Below are 21,325 nucleotides of genomic sequence, written 5' to 3'. Positions count from 1 at the left end.
ACCATCTTAGGGCCATCATGGCTATCTATGAATGGTAGCATAGGAATTTTTGTAAATTTTCAAAATTGCATACTGTTGGATCATTTTTAAAACAGGAATAAATCCCAAACTGGATGAGGTAACTGGACACTGCTGGAGTCTCACTTTTGCCCAGGAGAGCTGATAACATCCTGCTCCCCCTGGCCTGGACACTGTCTGGCTTAGCGGCCTAAATGCTCTCTTTTTATGGAGAAAGGAGAGGTTTTGAACATTCTCACCATTCACCCATTCACCTCTCACACCCGTCGACCTCTCAAACCTCTTGCCCACTTCTGGATTTCAATCTTAATTTACTGGGCTCGATTTCTGTCCCTCATCCATTCCAACAGGTGGAGGGTCCAGCTGGTGGCTTCTGCCATTGATTTTGTAAAAGAAAAAAAAAAAAAAAAAAAAGGAAAAAAAAAAAAGACTTTCAAAATTACTTTCCATGACACCTCCTTAAACTGACCTCTACCCGCAGCCCCATGATCATTACCAGCAGCGTTTGGACACTTTATCTGGTAGTCAGATGCTTTCCATCTCTCATTAGGAAATGTGACTCTCTCCACCTGGCATAAAAATTTCCCAGTAGAAATCAACACAGAGATACTGCCTGTGTGTTCCTAAAGGAAATGGTTTCTATCAGAACATGTGAAAGCTGCAATTATAGAAAGGACTACCTAAAACATACATTATGTAGATGATTCTCACCATTCTTTTAAGAGATACATTGTAAAACATGACATTAATAATTATTCTAGAAGAATAAAGCATGCATACTGTTTTCTTAAATTAATTTTAATAAGGTGGCTCCTCCCATGTGCTAAGGCTGGGCCTCTGAACAAAATTCTCCATCTTCAGTGGCAATGCCTGAGAGGATGACATGGACTTAGGCCTGATATGCAGCCATTCCTGTCTTTCCTGCCCCTGCTACAGGGCAGTACCAGCCCAGGGCCCAAATCTCCTGCTGAAGAGCTGAGAGAGAAAATGGAATATCCAAAGCCTCTTACCTTTTTCCAGTCCACTGCAATAGGTACCAGTGTAGTCCATTTACCCCTGAGGACACCCACCTGTTGGTCTTTGGCTTCTAAGAGTCAGACCTCCCTGGCTTCTCTGGGTCCCAGCTGCTTTCACTCTGCTGAGTCCTGCTCTTTCCCATGGGGGTCACTCCCCTGCCAGGCATGTCCTCCAGCTCCAGCTGACAGGTCAGCCAAACCAGAACCAAGAGAATGAACAAAGATTTCAATATCTAGTGTGTCCAGCAGAGATGTAACCTGTACAAAAAATAAAGAAGCAGAGATGCACACAGCTCCCCTGACAACATTGTGTCCCAAAACAATGTCTTCTGTGCCCCTCATTAAGGAGCTAACTGTCCCTCACCACATGGGCAAGTGCTTCCAGGGTGTCTCAACTCCTCAACGGGAGGCAACACATTTTAACAGAGTACCTCAACAAAGGAAGTGGTGACAATTTACCTACTTTGATAAAGTTCCTGAAAACATCCCTACACTGCAAAATTTCCGTCAAAAGAAGACAGAAAATGCTTTCTAATTGCAAAATATTGCCCTCCTTGCTTTTCAAAAAAGTATCCTTGAAGAGCCAAAACTATTTTGCCAAAAAAATTTGCAGAATTTGAACTTTCTTACTTGAAATCTCACAAGACATTACAACTATTAAAAACAGAAGCTGCTGGCATAAGAATACAAATAGGGACCAAAGGGATAGAATTGAGAGTCCAGAAATAAATCCTCACCATTATAGTTCATTGCTTTTGCATAAAGGTGTCAAGATAATTTAATGGAGGAACAATCCTCTCAAATAACGGTGCAGAAACAACTAGATAACCACATGCAAAACAATAAACTTAGACAACAAAACATCCAACCATATCAAACAATTATGTAAAAATAGATCAGTGAGCTAATTATAAGATCTATAACCACAAAAACATCTTAGAAAAAGACCTAGGGGTAAAACTTAATGACCTCAAATGTGCCACGGATTCTCCAGTATGACCCAAATGCATGAGAAACAAAAAGGAAAAATAGATAAATTCAGCTAAAGATGCAAACCTTTCGTGCATCAAAGGATATTATCAAGAAAATAAAAAGACCAAACACAGAATGAGACATAAAAGTTGCAAATCACATAGACAATGGTTTCATGCCTAGAATATATAAAGAATGGCTACAACTCAATAACAAAAAGATAAACCACCCAATTTATATAAATGGACAAAGGACTCAAATAGACATTTCTTCAAAGAAGATATGCAAATCATCAAGAGCCACCTGAAAAGAAACTCAACATCATTAGTCATTAGGAAAATACAAAGTCAAAGCCACAATGAGGTCCCACACTACACCTACAAATATGGCTAACATTCTTTTAAAATGTTAAATAACAAGTGAAAGCCTTATGTAGAATTTGGAATCCTTACACATTGCTGGTGAGATTATAAAAAGGTACAACCACTAGGAGAAACAGTTGTGCTGTTCCTCAAGAAGCTAATCATAGAATTCTCATATGAAACAGCATCCATTCCTAGGTATGTACCCAAAGAATTGAATCCAGGGACTCAAACAGGTACTTACATGGTAATGTTGATTGCAGCATTACTCACAAAAGATAAAATATGAAAACAATCCAAATGTTCATCAACACATGAATAAACAAATGTGGTTACACATACAACAGAATGTCAGTCTGCCATAAAGAGGAAGGAAGCTCTGACATCCGCTGTTGCATTCAAGGATTTTGGAAACATTATGCTAAGTGAAATATGTCAGAAACAAAATAACATATTTGTATAATTCATATATGTATAATTCAAAATAACATATATGTATAATAATTTATATGAAACATGAAGAATACGCAAATTCATAGAGACAGAGTAGAGATGATCAAAGTCTAGGGGGAAAACACAGGGAGTTATTAATGTTTCAAAGATACAAAGTTTAAGTTTAAAATGAAAAAATATTTTCTAGGAAAAATAGTGGTGATGGCAACTAAACACTGTGCATGTGGTTAATTCCACTTGACTGCACATTTTAAAGTGGTTAAAATAGCACATTATTCACAGAACTGTGAAAAATCGTTTTCTATTATTTACTTCACCCAGGCTAACATTTCTGTAATGGCAGCTGAAGTCCATGAATATATCATCTGACCCAGTGTTTTCAATGAAATGTATCAGATTTTCAATCAAGCTAGCTGGAAGCTCCTGTCCCCAGAAGAACCAGAGATCCCAAAACAAGAGCTAAAGCAGGAGTTCAATCAGCACAGGTCCCATAGGGTAGCCTCGATGTCAGGCCCTGGATGGCATGTGAGGTTATAGTGATACAACCACAACATGAAAGTGTAAGTGTTTTTACTACTTAGAGACACTGAGGAGCACTGAGCACACCTGGAAACCACAGATACAGAGGTCAGCGAGCCCGTACACGGAGGAGAGAAGAGACTGGTAAGCCAGTGGCTTTAGTAAGTCCAGGTGTTATCTGACAGGTTTCCAGCAGGGAGCTTTAATGGATATGTGTAAAGCAAGCAGCAAACACTGGGACCAGGAGATCATGCTGTGACTGAGAAGCAGTCACTTTAAATGTAAGGGCACATGTCAGAATTATCAGTTTAATGAAAGCAGCTGGAGAGAGGGGAGCCCAGCACACCAAGCAGGATAGATGCCTCTAATATTTTATCTCTGGCCACCAACTGGAGAAACTTGAACCAGATACAGTATTGAAAACTGCCATGGTGAGCAAGGCCTGCCTCTGATGTGAGGCAAATAAACTTACACCTTAAAAAATGAATGCCAAGGCAGCATGACACTATAAGCACTCATGACACCCAGGGACACCAGCAGGGTGTGGTACTGCACCCTGGAGTCAGAATCCTGGGTTCTGGTCCCTTGGCTTGAGAAAATGAAAATGACTTGTCCCTGCTCCCCGGGCATTGATTCTCCTGCGCTGCTGCTCCGTCTTCTGCTCCCAAGCCCATGTGCAGTGCTCAGCCCCGGACATCAGTGTCCCCAGGGTATATACAGTGCCGTCTACTACACGCAAACACAAACTCACAGAAGATGACAAAAATCTGCATTTGGGACAATCTGCGATTGTGAAAGAGGAAGAACAGTGAACGTAGAGCCACAGAGACTGGGACTCACGGGGCTGTAAGGTGATGGAGCTGTAACATAACATATATGTGACCTCGTGTGAAATGTGCAGATCCTTGTGGAATAAAACACGCAGCATGGCCTGGGACTTTGGCCACCCACGCTTCCCCTCCAGTCCACCAGAGGGCAGCAGGGTCCCTCCCAGCCTGGAGCCTTCCCAGGGGATGCAGACCACCCTCAGCAGAACCCATAGCCAAGCAGGGTCCACCCTCACCAGGATCACCTTGGCCCAAGTCCTCAGCACCCTCCATGCTCCCACACAGACTGTGTCAGCTCCTCCCTGACCTGGCGGCCGCCAACCTAACACCACTCCCTCTGCAGGCAGCTCCTGACCCACACACCTGTTCCTTCCCTGGGATCAACTAAAAACACATCTCCCAGGGCAGCGCTGGTGCAGGTGACACCACACTGGGCGCTTTCCCCTGGTGACCTCTCTCCATCCTCATCAACTCTTTCTGTCACTGCTCCCTAAATGCCCGTGCGTGCTCCTCGTGTCCTGTTCCCTGGGGCATCCCAGGCCAAGCCTAACGCTGACGCAGAACAGCAGTTGCCTAAGGGCCCACAGAATCACTGGGAATCAGTCCGGCACCCTGTGACCTGTCTGTCCACTTCACCCCATGGGGCGAAGAGCGCGTGTGATCGTCACACACAGGCACCATCCAGGATGTGGTCACCTACCCACGGTTGTCCCTTGGGAAGACAGACCTCTCTTGTGTCCCTGCCAGGAGAAGGGGGTAAAATTGTTCTTTGCTTCCAGAACACAACTCACCCCCACCCGCTCTCTCAGGGGTGAGCAACGTCCCTCCAGAAAGGCTCTCTGGCGACTGCCTATTCCTCCTCTACAGAGAGCAGCTGGGCCAGGTCAAAACCCTCAGAACAGACCCCTGGGTATGTCAGCACATGGAGGGCTGAGCCCATCATGACCACGGAGTAAGTCAGGATGAATCTTTCCAGCTCTGAAGCCCTGCTCTGTCCCAGGCTCCCCTTCCTGCATCTCAACGAGCCATGTTCCACGGGATTCCTGGGTAACTCCCCACTTCCTCCTGCGCCACCATGGGGAAGGTGTGGTAATCATAGGACAATCAGCTGGACAGAAAAAGAGGACACCAAAGATAGTCAGAAGAAATGAGAAACCCTGAGGCCCAGCTCAGCCACCAGACCCCAGGGAGCAATATAGTGACTGAGAACTGTCCCTTTGACAATGGGACTCATAGTCCCCACTGAGCAACCACCACAGGCCTCTCCTCCCAAGAGGCATGAGAGATTCACTCTGAACAGCTCCAGGAAGCATAGTTTCCTCTGGGACACCCAGGTCCTGAATGTCCAACCTTGGAAGCTACAGCCAAACTAGACACAATTAGAGAAAGGAAGGGTCCCTCTCACCAGGCAACACACAGCTCACCCACAGCACAATGGGGTGTCCCTGTGACAGGGATCTGGTGCAGCTCCAGCCTCCTGCACTGACCGGGAAAGCCAGATGAGGATGAAAGAGGGCAAAGGACGCGAATGTGCACCCAAACCCAGAGCCATGGGGACAGCAGGAGGCTGAGGCCCAGGACTGTGCTTGCCTAACCTACAGGGTATGTGTGTGACTGTGTATGTCTGTGCGTGTCTCTTTTGTGTATGTGCTTGTGTTTCTGCACATAGTGTGCGTCGAGGTTTGGTGACAGAATCACTGCTGAAAAAGACAGAGGCCTCCACAATTCCCAGGGACCTGACACACAGACAAAAGGAAAAAGAGAAGAAGGGACAAGGAGGCAGCACTGAGAGGGGAGGGGACAGAGACGTGTCCTGGGCACAGACCCCACCCATGAGCCTGAGAAGTGCTCCTGCCCCGGGAAGAGGCTCAGCACAGAAGGAGGAAGGACAGCACAGCTGACAGTTGTGCTCAGAAAGTTTCTGGATCCCAGGCTCATCTCCACATAGGAGAACACGCAGGCAGCAAAGGCCATGGGTCCCCTCTCAGCCCCTCCTTGCACAGTGCACATCACTTGGAAGGATCTCCTGCTTACAGATTAAGAGAGAACTTCCTGGGAGAGGACAGGAGGAGGAAGCAGAATGATTGGATGGGGTTTCCTGGAGAGGATGGTTTTCTAAGAAATAAAAGAAGCCAGCACTTTGGGAGGCTAAGGTGGGTGGATCGTGAGTTCAGGAGTTCAAGACCAGTCTGGTCAACACAGTGAAGCCCAGTCTCTACTAAAAATACAAAAAATTAGCCAGGTGTTGTGGTGTGCTCCTGTAATCCTAGCTACTTGGGAGGCTGAGGCAGGAGATTAGCATGAACCTGCGAGACAGAGGTTGCAGTGAACTGAGATCATGACACTTCACACCAGCCTGTGCGACAGTACGAGATTCCGTCTCAAAAAAAAAGAAAGAAAGGAAGGAAGGAAGGAAGGAAGGAAGGAAGGAAGGAAGAAAGAAAGAAAGAAAGAAAGAAAGAAAGAAAGAAAGAAAGAAAGAAAGAAAGAAAGAAGAAACAAAAAACAGGAAAGAAGGCTTTGTTGTAGCCTGGATAGGGGAAAATACACCAGAGAGGGACAAGGGTTAAAACAGGAAAATCACATTGAACCAGAATTGGTAAGAGGTAGGAAAATCTCAAGTGTTCTGTTTTCCTGGTTAATCAGCACTGAACACCACATTTTGTAAAATGATAATAATACCTATTATCAGATGACACTTCAAATGAAAATATAAGCGTGGCATGAAATACTGTCCTCAGCAAAAAACCTCAACAACTGGGGAAAGAATAAAGGAAACAACCCAGGCATGGAGGGCCCTGGGAACTCTCACATCTACAGAAGTCCGCAGCCTGTCCCAGGCACTGGGGTGCAACCAAAATCACAAAAGTCACTGTCTTCATAGGGCTCACACTGTCATGGGGAGGAAGACAGACATGCAAAGAGATCTAGAATGTGAGGTCAGGTGTTGACAAGAGCTCCGGAGGAAGCAGAGCAGGGAAAAGTCAGAAAGGGAAGACCCAGGGTCTCTGAAGGAGGTGTCAGGAAAGAAGCCTAAGGATGCCCTGATGTGAGGAGGACCTGAGGGTGTTGTGGAGGGAGCCATGAAGATCCCTGGGGAAGAGGATTCCAAACAAAAATGTCAAGGTCAGAAGGGTTGAAGGAATGGGGGTCATGCTGCTGACCTTCACCCAGTAGGACAGTAGGACACACACACAAACACACACACAAAGGGTTGTATGTGTGTCCTACTGTCCTCCTGGGGTTTTTGTGTATCTTCAAGGCTGATGATTGAAGAGATCTTCTCAGGACCCAGGGCCCAATGCTTTCACCCCCATATATAGGTCTCAATAGTGACTGATGCTCTCTCCACCTCCTAGCATCACTTTTAATCTTCTGGAACTCGCCCACCACTGCTCAAGTCACGATTGAAGCCCAGCCAACCAAAGTTTCTGAGGGGAAGGATGTTCTTCTACTTGTCCACAATTTGCCCCAGAATCTTACTGGCTACATCTGGTACAAAGGGCAAATAATGGACCACCACCATTACATTACATCATATGTGATAGACACTGAAACAATTATATTTGGGCCTGCATACAGTGGATGAGAAACAGTATATTCCAATGCATCCCTGCTGATCCAAAATGTCACCTGGAAGGACACAGGATCCTATACCATACAAATCATAGAGCGAGGTGAAGGGACTGAAGGAGTAACTGGACATTTCACCTTATACCGTGAGTGATTCCATATGATCCCTGGGTGTTGGGGGGCGGGGGGTCACTTCTACTTTGCACACACAGGATTGTCAGGCCTAGAATGTGCCTGTGTCCCTCTCTGCATTATGTCCCATGTTGGGGTTTCGGCATTGAGTGCAGGACACACACAGAGGAGACAAACATCAGCAGATCGGAATTCCTTTCCTGCCTCCAGACCCTGCAGACACTTGCTGCACAGGAAGGACAGTCTGATGGGAGGTGCTCAGCAGGAGGAGATCAGTCTCAGACAAGCACCTCATGCCCTTTTCATAAACTTGACCCTGAGAAAGACCCTGGAGAACTGAGTAGGGCTTTGCCTAAGCGGCCCCCAGAGAGACTCTCCGAGAAGCTCAGTCCTAGAAGCCTCAACCCCAGACCCCTGTCCCTAAATCCTTACTCCAGATAAAGCTGAGGAGCCTGTGCCAGGCCTGGGTTGTGGCAGGGCTTACTGGGACCAAGGATTCACCAGCTGTCTGAGGACTGTGTCTCCTGGAGCTACTCACCAGCCAGGGCTCAGCCCTCAGAGCCTCATCTGGGCAAGGACAGAGCTTTCTTCACTTGAGACTCAGAGTGGAGAGGACAGAAAGACAAGCTTTTAGGCCATCAGTCAACTGCCTTGTGAGGTTTAAGACACTCCATAGAAAGTCTAATGTCCCCAGAAGCAGAAACAGAAGAGAGAAAATGTACCAGGCAGTAGCTTGTCTACAGGGATCTGACCTGAAGGTGCTCTCTCATGGAAGTGAATAATAATAAATGCTGTTTGTGTGAACACCTCCACTGTGCCAAGCATTAGGTCACGTGACTGTGAAGAATTTACAATTTATTCACAGATAGCACGAAAATCCACAGTCCATTTGCCACTTAGCTTTTATGACTGACAGAAAACTGAGGCACAGGAAGGCACAGTCACTGAACCAGAGTCACACAAACACAAAAGGCAGATCAGGGTCACATGAGGTCTGTCTGCAGCCACAGGCCCATCCTCTCCTCCACCAGAAGTGAGGGCTTATTGGGTTCCAAGGACCCCATAGTCATTCATTGGCTCAAATCGTCTCTTCTTAGGTATCCAAACCTCAGAGGAGGGAGAGCAAATGGTCAGCTGATTAGTCTGTTCTCCCGAACTAAATCACCAGCCTCAAGTGTCAGAGTCAGTGCAAAAAATGTCCAGGCCTCCCCCTCAGATCTTCAGCCCTATCACCAAACCTGAAATCCTGTTTCCCAAAGTGTCCATGTCACTGGCATGACAAGATAAAGGAGAGGAGCTTGTATTCTTTCCCACTTATGCCCTGCACCAGCTCAAGTCCAGTGAGAGACACACACTCAGGTGCTCTCACATAACCAATGAAGGAATTGAATGAAGAAATGAATGATCCATAACCTCTTTAGGGACTGGATCTCAGATATAGAATCCTAGGAGGTTCTAGCCACACCTGTCCCTTCTCCTTCAGAGGCTGACGCCCATGTTTCATCCCCCGACTACCTCTTGCCATTAAAGACACCCCACTTCATATAACTCTGAAGCTCCTTGGGCACTGGAGGGTTATAAGGGCTCCCTAGTCCTGGACTGTGGAAATGGGGACACCTAGTCCCATGGGTCTCTGAAGTCACTGTAGACCCCACTGTTCACTGTCATGCTGTCTCTGCCTCTCTCTGCTTCTCTGTGTCCCTCATCTTCCTCCCACTTCATTCTAACTGCCAAGCCCTGTCCTGCACAGCTTCTTCCTCCACCCCTAGGCCTTCCCCAGACACTCCCTCTAACTAGGCTGACTGTTCTATTCCCTTCCTGCTAACACTGTGGAATGGCCCACCTCCCAGGAAATGGGAAAGGCACGGAAATCACCCGGAGTTGCCACTACTGCCAGGCTTCATCTCGAGCCAATGTCCCCAGGTCACTAAGAGAATAAGCTTCCACTGTATCCCCACCCAGGGCTCTTTCCCTTTGTGAGGCTGTTCTGTGGAAAAGACCATGGGACAGGGATAGGCAGCTCCTCCATCCACTCTTATAATTCCCACACAAGTTCTTCTGGCCTCCTGCACAAACAAAACCAATTTATCCAGATGGTGATTTGCAGTAAAGAAAGATTTTAATGACTCCAAGTCTGCCAAACAGGAGGATGGAGGTTTATTATTACTCAAATCATCCTCCCTAGTAGATCAGGGGTTAGAGATCTTCAAGGATAGTTGCAGGGGCACAGGACTAAAAAATGGGTACTGCTGATTGTTTGGGGATGGAATCATGCGGGCGCCGGGAAATGATCTGTTTGTGCTTGAATCTGACTCTAGATGGGGACCACATGACTAGCTGAGTCATTTTTCATGGGTATGGATGAGGTCAGCGGGTTGCCAGAATGCAAAGAATGAGAAACATCTCAAAAGACCAATCTCAGGTTCTACAATAGTGATGTTATCTATAGCAGCAATTAGTTACAAATTTTGTAAACTCTGGCCAAATGATATTTGACCAGTAAGGGAGTATAGAAACTGTGCCTACATTTTAGCAGAATTCAGTTCCCTCCTTTAATCTTACTCTCATGGTCTTTCACCAGCTTTACAAAGGCAATCACTGGGCAAAGTAAGGGTATTAGTTTTATGAAGGAACTAATATCATTCTTCCTTCAAAATTAAACCATAAACTAAATTCCTCCCATGGTTAGCCTGGCCTATGTCCAGGAATGAGTGAGGACAGCCAGCCTGAGACTAGATGCCAGATGGAGTCAGCCATGCTAGTTTGCTGTCACTGTTGTAATCTTTGCACTGACTCACCAGGGTGTCAGAGGCTGGACAGGTCTGCAGTCTCCAAAGCCCATGGATTGATTTCACCCATTTCACTCGTGACTCCATCCTCAACCTACTGTGGAGCTCACATTCTCCAGTCACTTCCTAGAGACTTCTGGTTTCTTGTCAGGCATATAACAAGCTTCAAATTTGTCACTCGCTTTTAAGGGTAAGGAAAAAGCTGAACAAACTCAAAAATCAACAACTCGTTAAAATCCGTCAGAGATGGCCAGTCACAGTGGCTCATGCCTGTAATCCCAGCACTTTGGGAGGCCGAGGCGGGTGGATCACGATGTCCAGAGATCGCGACCATCCTGGCTAACATGGTGAAACCCTGTCTGTACTAAAAATACAAAAAAATTAGCCTGGTGTGGTTCCGGGCACCTGTAGTCCCAGCTCCTCTGGAGGCTGAGGCAGGAGAATGGCGTGAACCCGGGAGGCGGAGATTGCAGTGAGCCAAGATCATGCCACTGCACTCCAGCCTGGGCAACAGAGCGAGACTCCATCTCAGATATATAAAAAAAAGAAAAGTTCTGCTAGAAAAATGAAGAATGCTTTTGATGCTTACTGGTAGAATGCACACAGCTGAGGAAAGAATCCCTAACTTGAGGATGTTTCAATAGAAACTTCCAAAACTGAAACATTAAAGTTCAAAAAGAGTGGTGGAAAAAAAGTGGAACAACATATTCAACTTCATTTTTAAGATTTTGTACTGATAATTGCAATTTTTAAATGTTGTAGTTGTGGGAAAACTACCAAGGCTGTAACATACACGTAATGGGAATACTAGTGGTTTTGGGTACCTCTTAGAGGTGGCCAGGCGGGTGCTATCTGGTGGTTTTACTGCCTGTGGCACATATGATTGTTTCCTCATGATGATGCCATTTTCATAAGTTGGGGTTCTTCGTGTGGTGGACACATGAGCCATTGGCGTCTCACTTAGACTCTTCCTAATTCACACAAACTGAAACTCTAGTTGTACTTCCTGAGGTTAAGAGAAAATGAAGAAAGCATTTCACATACCTGTTTTGGGCTCTTCCTCATTTTTCCTAACTCTACACAGAAATTAGAAACAGGGAGCTCTTTCTATATTTACTAACATAACACTCATCACTTCTTTTAATTCGGCATCATTCCTCCCTTTATGTAATTGACACACTGACCAGTTCTGTCCTTTTAACGGGACTCTCTGTACTAAAGGACTTGCTAATTTCAAATCATCTTTGGCATCTTTCTTTGAGCATAATGTGATCCTGCTGGAATTCATGGCACACCTAAAATTTAATTGGGTATCAAGACAAATACTACTACCAGAAATTGATCTTAGATATTTCGACCATCAGTAAAACTTTCCACTTATGACAACATTTTAATGTTTCCCCCAAATCTTTTTTTGTTTTGTTACTAGAGTCAGAACATAACATGAGTTCTAAACTTCTTACAGCATTTTATGCAAAAATTACAGTATTACAAATTGAGCATCCCAAATCCAGAAATCTAAAATCTGAAATGCTCCAAAATCCAGCACTTCTGACCACTGATGTGATGCTTAAAAGAAGTGCTCACTGGAATATTTTAGATTTTAAATTTTTCAGATGTGGGGTGCTAAACCAGTACATCTACTGCAAGTATTCCAAAATAAAAAAAGTTAGAACTCCAAAACACCTGGTTTTAAGCTTTCTGCATAAGGAACACTTTATCTGTATGAACTATAGGTATGAAGATCTACAGGAGATCTCTAGAACCTCCTCATTCTGCATAACTGAAAGCGCACACCCACAGAACAATGCCCTATTCCCCCAGCCCCAGCTTCTGGAAACTACTATTCTACTGTCTGATTCATTCTGGAATCCACTGAGATGAGGTACATAGAATAGTCAAACTCATAGAATCAGAGAGTAGAATGTCTAATGAGAGAAAGTATCTGCAAGACTTCTTCTCAAACGTTGGTCTAATAGCCACCAAACCCGTATGGTCCATGAGGGCCAGATTTCCATCATCACTTCAAGTTTGCCCTTTCCACCAATCAGTTCTGCATTTGCAAGCATCCACATGTATTTCTAGAAAGATACACATGGTAAGCACCTGCCTTCTACAGGGGGAAGGGAACGTCATTGACACAGGACAGGGAATGTGGTCTTGGTCCAAAGCTATCAGCTCTTGCCTGTCGCCTTCACTTTTTGTAGGTCATCCCTTGGACTCTGCTCTATCTTTAGAGGTCACTGGCTCAAGTCAGTCACTATGAGACAGCTGGGAATACTGCCCCAACTTGTGGCTCCACTGCCTGATGACTGAACTGACCTCCAGGCTTGACTCTAGTCTCCCCTGTGTTATTTCTGCTGAAATACGCAGTCCCAAGCCAGGCTTCCCAGTACCCAAAGGGTTTAAGGACAATGGGAAGTTCCATCATCCATCTCTAGGATGCCCTTGGAAAGGGAAGGTGCAGAGAAAACATACCTTTGAGGGCAAAATAAGACTGAAACTAAGAAGATTCCAGCACTCCATGCTCCAGGTGAGGACCCGAAGATGGGCCAGGCAGGCAGTTGGAGAGGGAGGGACTCAGAGAGGCACCAGGGGCTGTAACTGCTGGTCCCATGTCTTTCCATGACCCAATGCTGCTGCTCAATTCACACTTGAGAAAGTCTGTGCTTCTCCCACATGAAGCAGGCAGCCTCACAATCTCTGAGCCCTCCAATTGCCATGCATCTGTCTTGTAACACACACACCTGCCATGGGCTTTTAAGGACTGGGATGGGCTGAGAGGTGGGAAAGGCTATCCCTGATTGAAAAATGTCTTTGGTGGAATCAAAGGTGCCACACAGGGCAAACTTCTCTCTGTTATCTGCACAGTGGAGACTCCCAAGCCCTACATCTCCAGCAGCAACTTAAACCCCAGGGAGGCCGCGGAGACTGTCATCTTATCCTGTGATCCTGACACTCAGGACCCAAGCTACTGGTGGTGGATAAATGGACAGAGCCTCCGTAACAGTCGCACGTTGCAGCTGTCCAAAAACAACAGGATCCTCATTCTATTTCTTGTCACAAAGGATACTGCAGGACCCTATGAATCTGAAATGAAGAACCCAGTGAGTTCCAGCCGCAGTGACCCAGTCACCCTGAATCTCATCTGTGAGTATCTTCTGTTCCTCTGTGAGCCAGGCTACCATCCCAAATACACATAGCCAGAGGTCAGGCCTCTCAGTCCCTCTCAGGTGCAAGTACAGAGAACTTTATCCCGGACATCAAAGCTGGCCATGACTACTAAGAGTAGGCTTATACTTGATCAACAGTGGGAGAGAAAAGGCTGCTCCTGTCATGGGAGAATCAGGTTCCACAGCTTATGATGGGAGAAACAGGTGAGTGTCTCAGGCTCCAGACCAGTGAACACAGCAGGGATTTGGCTGGGACTTCAATGTTGTGACGTAGCTCACAGGGTCACTGTTGCCCTTCCACAGACCAGGATTTTCCCTTCCCTTTGACAACATCACCTGTGACTTTATTCTCTTTGCTCCAGATGGTCTGGATGCCTCCACCATTTCTTCTGCATACACCTATTACCATACAGGGGAAGTCCTCAAGCTCTCCTGTCTCACAGACTCTCACCCACTGGCAGAGCAATCTTGGCTGATTGATGGGAAGTTCCAGCAATCAGCACAAGTATTCTTTATGCCCCAAATCACTAAAACATATAGAGGGTGCTATATCTAGTTCATCCATAACTCAGCCACTGGTGGAACAAATCTCATAATCAAGAGGATCATAGTCCCTGGTAAGTAGATCCCTGGAGCATTGGCAATATGTTTTCCAGTGAAGCCTATCTGGCTATCAATGAAGAACTGTGTGTCCTCTGCAAAGGGAGAGGGAAAATCAAAATCCCAGGACAGGGAGTATGTTTCTGCTTCAAAACCACCAGCTTTTGCCTGTAATCTTCACTCATTCTAGATCATTCTTTAGAGTATGCACTAACAATGAACAATGTGAATGGAAATTCTTTCTGAATTTCACATTAACATCAAAAAGAATAAAATATTTTGGAATAAGTTTAACCAAAAAGGTCAAAGGGTTATACCCTGAAAACTACAAAATATTACTGAAAGAAATTAAAGACGACATCAATATATGGAAAGACATTTCATTTTCACGGATTGGAAGAATCAATATTGTTAGGAAAGCAATACTACCCAAAGTGAGCTCCAGATTTAACACAACTCCTACCAGAATCCCAGTAACATTTTTTGCAGAATTACAAAAATCTGTCCTAAATCTGACCAAACAGGCTCTTATTAATGATGGCCACAAGAGAGACTGAGAAAAAGATGCAACCATGAAAAGGTGGAAACTTTTGATGACATAGAAAACAGCAATCAGCCTCTCTCACATACCAAAGCCTTCTAAAATATATGAGTGCAGCATGGCCAGTATGGAATTGCCCAAAAACTAATCACCAAGCTAGAAATGTGGTGAGAGAGAAAAAAAAAAGAGCAAGAATTTATTTGGCTTATCACCTCCCACTTTGGCGTACTAATCTGATGCTGAAAAGAAATGTTCACTGGAGCATTTCAGATTTTGAATCCTTCAGATTTGGAATGCTAAACCAGTAACTACACAACAAATATTTAAGAATCAAGAAATGTCAGAAATCCAAAACACTTTTTGTCCTAAGTCTTATGCATAAGAAATACTCAATTTGTGAGACTTGTAGGCATCAAGCTGTACAGCAGATTTCTAAAACCTCCTCGTCTTGCATAACTGAAACTGCACACCCATGAACAACTTCTGATTCTCCCCACTCCCAGTTCCTGGCAACCAACAGTCTCTTCTCAGATTCACTCTGGAATCCACTTACATGATGTCCCTAGAGTAGTCAAACCCACAGAATCAGAGAGTAGAGGGTCCAATGAAAGAAAATATTCAAAACTTCTCCCCAAATTTGTTTCATATCCATCAAACACACATGGTCGATGAGGACCAGATTTCTAGCAGTTCATTCCCACCCTTTCTGCCAGTCAGTTCTGCATTTGCAAATGTCCACATGTATTTCTGGAAGGATTCACATAGTCCTCACCTGCCCTCTGCAGAAGGAGAGGAAACTTAAAGAACCCAGAAAAGGGAACATGGTTCTGCTCCAAAGCCACCAGCCCTTGAATGTCAACTTCACTCTTTCTAGATCATTCCTTGCACTCTGCTCTATCTTTGGAGGTCACTGGCTCAAGTAAGTCATCATGAAACACTTGCAGAAAACTGCCCCACCTTGTGCCTCCACTGCCTGATGACTGAACTGACCTCCAGGCTTGACTCTGGTCTCCCCTGTCTTATTTCTGCTGAAACATCCAGTCCCAGGCCAGGCTACTCAGTATCTTCAGGGTTTCAGGACAATGGAAAGTCCCATTATTACCATCTCTAGAATATACTTGGAAATGGTAACTGCAGAGAAATCACATCTAGGGGGGCAAAGTAGGATGGAATTTGGAAGGGCCCCAGCAGTTGCACATTCCAGGTAAGGAACCCAAGGTGAGCCAGCCAGTCAGCTGATTAGAGAGGGACTGGGAGGGGTACCTGGGCCTGTGACTCCCACTGATGTGTCTGTCCATGACCCAACACTGCTGCTCAATTCACACTTGAGAAAGTCTGTGCTTCCCTAAGACAGAGCAGGCGGCCTCACAGTCTTTGAGCCCTTAGATCATCATGCATCTGTCTAATGACACATGCACCAGCTGTTGACTTTCAAGGACTCAGTAGGGCTGACAGGTGGGAGATGCCCACTCTGATTGAAGGATGCCTGTGGAGGAATCAAAGGTACCACACCGGATAATCTTCTCTCTGCTGTCCACAGAGCAGAGCTGCCCAAGCCCTACATCACCAGCAACATCAACCCCACGGAGAATAACAATGTTGTAGCCTTAACTTGTGAACCTAAGACTCAGGGTTACACCTACATGTGGTGGGTAAATGGTCAGAGCCTTCTTGTCAGTCCCAGGCTAAAGCAACCCGGTAAAAATAGGATCCTCATTCTACCCAATGTCACGAGAAATGACACAGGACCCTATGAATGTGAAATATGGGACCGAGTTGGTAGCATCTGCAGTGACCCAGTCACCCTGGATGTCCTCTGTATCTTTGTTTCCTCTGTGGGTCAGGCCACCAGCTTAAATCAAAACGACCACAGACCAGACATCTCAGTCTGTCTCAGATCCACCTACAGACAATTTTATTTCTAGGCACCGGAACGGGACATGACTCCCTGCCCTGGGAAAACCTGGGTAGGCACAGCCTTAACCAAGAATATAAGGGGAAGGGATGCTCTTGTCATGGGAGACTTGGTGTCTGCAGCCTGTGATGGGAGAAACAGGTGAATACCTCAGGCCTTGTCTCAGTGAACACAGAAGGGGTTTGGCTGGGACTTGAGGGTGTGTCTTGGCTCAGGGGGACACTGTGTCAATTTAGGAGACCAGGAGCATCCCCTTCCCTTGGACGACATCACCTGTGGCTTTATTCCCTTTACTCCAGATGGTCCAGACATCCCCAGCATTTTCCCTTCATTGACCGACTACCGTTCAGGACAAAACCTCTACTTGTCATGCTTCGCGGACTCTAATCCACCGGCAGAGTACACTTGGACGAGAAATGGGAAGTTTCTGCAATCAGGACCAAGGATCTATATCCCCCAAATTACTACTAAGCATAGCGGGCTCTATCATTGCTCTGTTCGTAACTCAGCCACTGGCAGCGAACTTTCCACATTCAAGACGATCAGAGTCTCTGGTAAGTGGATCCCTGCATCACTGGCAATACGGTTTCAGGTGAAGTCTATCTGGATTTCAGAGAAGAGTCAGGAAAACATTTTTATTCCCAGTCTGTGTCCCATGGGCAGAAGCAAATCCTAAATTCTCCTCCTGAACCCTCCCAAATTGTCTCTACAGACTCTCTTCTCCTTGTTTTCCTGTTTTCTCATGGCTGACGTTGCGTCCAGTCTGACAAGGGTAGGGAGGGGGCTTTGTCAGTCCTGAGCCCTATGTGGTGGAAGAGGCTTCACAGAGGGACAAGAAGGAGAGTCCTCAAGGTCACGTTGCTTCTCGGTGTCACCAACACATCCGTTTCTGCCACGTCTTTGTTTCCTTTTACCTACTCCATGAGCTACAAGGAACATCTGAGGTTTTGAAACAAGCTCACATTTTTCCCACAAATAAGAGGTGGAAGCCCCTTGGATGAGGGAGGAGCAGCTCAGACTGCTCCCTTCTCTGGTCTGCCTTCTCTGGTGACTGGCCCTGCCTGACTCCACCTGGGGTGAGACCAGCATGTGTGGAGAAAGGGCACTGGTGGCCTGTCCTGAATTTGGCTAAATCGAGCTGCCAGTTGAAGTGAAGGCTAGACTGCAGGGAAATAAGAAGAGAGGGAGCCTCGGGGCAGACTCTTGAGCTGTGTCCTGGCTCTGAAGTCACTGGCTGTATGAGGCTGTGGGCACTGCATGTGGGACACAGCACAGAGGACAGTGAGTGATGCACACTTGAATAAATAGGGAGATTCACCTCTGGGGCTCTGCATGGCAGGAAAGGGGCAATGAAAAAAGTGTGTATTTATAGAGTGTAAGACTACCAGGACACTTTATATATATCTAATATAAGACTTATCATTAACTATTTCTACGTGTGCAATTTAGTGTTGTGTAACCATCACACTATCCATTTCCAGAACTTTTTCATTTTACCATATTAAACCTCTGTACCCTATAAAAAGTAACTCTCACTTCTTCTCTCCCTATCTCTTAGCACATACCATTCTACTTTCTGTCTCTATGTAACTGGCTACTCTATCTTTTATAAATGGATTTAGAGAATAATTATCCTTTCGTGTCTGGCTTATTTCAGTTAGCATAATGTCTTCAACGTTCATCCACTTTGCACGATGTATTGGAATTTTATTCCTTGTTAAGTTTGAATAACATTTCGATGTAGAGATATAACTCATTTGCCTACCACTTATTTTTCAGTGGACTTTTCCATTTTTTCCAATTTTGGCTATTGTGTGTAATGCTTCTCTGAACATCAATATGCAAATATTTGTTCAAATTTCCTTCCATTCTATAGGCAGTATGTCCAGAAGTGGAATTGCTGGATCGAGTGATAATTTATTGTTTATTTTTTTGAGAAAGAGCCACACCACTTTTTACAGTGGCTATAACGTTTCCCATTCCCATCAGCAATGCACTAGAGTTTCAATTTTTCATCTATTTGAAAACACTTGTTGTTTTGTGTTGCTGTCATTGTTGTTTATCAAAGCCATCCTAAAGTGTGTGAGGTGGTGTCACATTGTGGTGTTGATTTGCATATCTCTACGTATTCATGACTCCTAGGAACTCTGCATGGGCTTATTGGATATTTGCATATCTTCCTTGAAGAAAACTCTATTTTAATCCTTTGTTCATTTTTTAATTGGGTTTTTGGATGTTTGCTGTTGTTGACTTGTAGTTTTTCATGTATTCTGGAAATTAATTTCTTATCACACTTACAATTTGCAAATATTTTTCTCATTTCATGGGTTGCCTTTTTGCTTTCTTGATAATGTTCTTCAATATATAAAAGGTTTTGATTTCTATAAAGTCCAATTTATCCATTTTATTTGTTGCCTATGCTTTTGTTGTTACAACCAAGAAATCGTTGTGAAATCCAATATCATGAAGTTTTTCTCCTGTTTTCTTCTAAGAGTTGTGTAGATTTTGCTCTTACATTTAGATCTTTGATCTATTGTGGGTTAATTTTTGTGTATGATTTTAGGTAAAGGTTCCACTCATTCTTGCCCTTGGATATCCAGCTTTCCCAGTATCATTTGGTGAGAACACTGTCCTTTCCCCATTGAACGATCTTGGCACACTCGATGAAAATCATTTGGCCATATATGCAAGTATTTCTTTCTGGGCTCTCTGTTCTAGCTCATTAATTTCTATGTCCTCCTTTATGCCAGTACCACACTGTATTGGTTACTGGGGCTTTGTAGTAAATGCTGACATCAGGAAGTGTGAGTCCTCCAGCCTCATTCTTCCTCTTCAAAGTTGTTTGTCTCTTTATAGTCATAAAATTCAATATAATTTTAGGACGGATTTTTCTTTTACTGCAAAAATGTCACTGAGATTCTGATAGGAATTGTATTGAATTTGCAGCTCATTTTGGGTGGCATTGTCCTCCTGACAATAGTGAGTCTTCTAATTCATGAAAACAAAATGTCTTTCATTTTATTGATGTCAACATTAAGCAATATTTTATGGATTTCAGGTATAATCATTTCACCCCTTTGGTTAAACTTATTCCTAAATATTTTAATCTTTTTGATATTAATGCAAATTAAAAATTTTTTCCAAATTGCCCTTCAGATTGTTCATGGTTAGTGTGTTGCAATACAACGGATGTTTGAATGTTAATTTTGTATTGTGCAACATTACTGAATTCATTTATTAATTCTAATAGGTTTGTTCCATCTTTAGGATTTTCTACATATAAGTTCAAGTTATCTGCGAACAGAAATAATTTTACTCCTTTCTTCCAATTTGAAAGTCTTTTTAAAAATTCTTGCCTAATTTTCCTGACTAGACCATTCAATACTACATTGAATAGAATTGTCAAAAGCAGCTTTCTTTTCTTGTTCCTGCTCATACAGGGAAAGCTTTCAGTCTTTCTCCACTGAGAAAGACAGAAATGTTAGCATTGGGTTTTTCCCATATTACCTTTATGTTGAGGTGGTTTCCTTCCATTCTTAGTTAGAATGTTTTTATTATGAAAAAATACTGAATTTCATCAAATGCTTTTATTGATTCAATCGTATTACTGATTATGGTTCTATTCATATTTTTGTGTTTTTCTAGGAATTTATCTATTTCATCTAGGTTATCCAATTTATTGGCATACAATTTTTTACAGTACTTTCATAATCATCATTTTTTAAGAATTGGTTGTAATCACTTCACTTCATTTTCTTATTTCTTTTTCTTTTTTTTTTTTTTAAGAGAGAGAGACAGGCTCTCACTTTGTAGGCCAGCCCAGACTGAAATACAGTGGCGTGATTATGGCTGAGTGCAGCCTCAACCTCCTGGGTCAAGGAATTCTCCTTTTCAGCCTCCCATGATACTAGGACTACAGACGCATGCCACCATGCCCAGCTAATTGGTTTTTAATTTATTTTTGTACAGAGAGGGTCTCCCCAGGTTACCTATGCTGGTCAAAACACCTGGCCTCAAGAAATCCTCCCATTGTGACCTTCCAAAGTGCTAGGATTAAAAGATGACCCACCATGCTCGGACTCCATTTTCATTTCTGATTTTAGTAATTTTAATTTTCTCTCTTTTTTTCTTAGTCAGTCTAGTTAATGGTAGTCAATTTTGTTGATTTTACTTTGAAAAATCAACTTTGGTTTCATTAATTTCCTCTATTCTTTTTCCATTCTCCATTTTATTTTTATCCACTCTAATCTGCATTGTGTCCTTCAATCACTGTGCCTGGATGTAGTTTGTTCTTCTTTCATATCCTGAAGTAGGAGAGAACTTGCTTCATACCATTCTTTTAAAGATTTCATGCAGTCAATGAAACAAGATGCCATACACAGATGAACCAATGTCAGCTGCTATATTACTACCATCATCATTAGCCTTGAAGTCA

At 44.1% G+C, this 21,325-nt stretch overlaps 1 protein-coding gene across 1 annotated transcript; it reads left to right on the top strand.

The window, feature by feature from the left end:
* Positions 1-6,139: 6,139 nt before the first annotated feature.
* Positions 6,140-21,101, top strand: LOC722249 (pregnancy-specific beta-1-glycoprotein 7). Its single transcript, XM_077983072.1, is given in 6 exon segments — positions 6,140-6,201; positions 7,525-7,886; positions 13,533-13,811; positions 16,518-16,793; positions 17,190-17,448; positions 20,862-21,101. Coding segments are annotated over 6 exon segments (1,302 nt in total). The 3' UTR covers positions 20,926-21,101.
* Positions 21,102-21,325: the final 224 nt, after the last annotated feature.

Source organism: Macaca mulatta, chromosome 19 (genome assembly GCF_049350105.2).
Source record: "Macaca mulatta isolate MMU2019108-1 chromosome 19, T2T-MMU8v2.0, whole genome shotgun sequence".
In the NCBI taxonomy this organism is placed as follows: Eukaryota; Metazoa; Chordata; class Mammalia; order Primates; family Cercopithecidae; genus Macaca; species Macaca mulatta.
The sequence above is the reverse complement of the archived record's forward strand: the minus strand, read 5'-3'. Positions and strand labels throughout refer to the sequence as shown.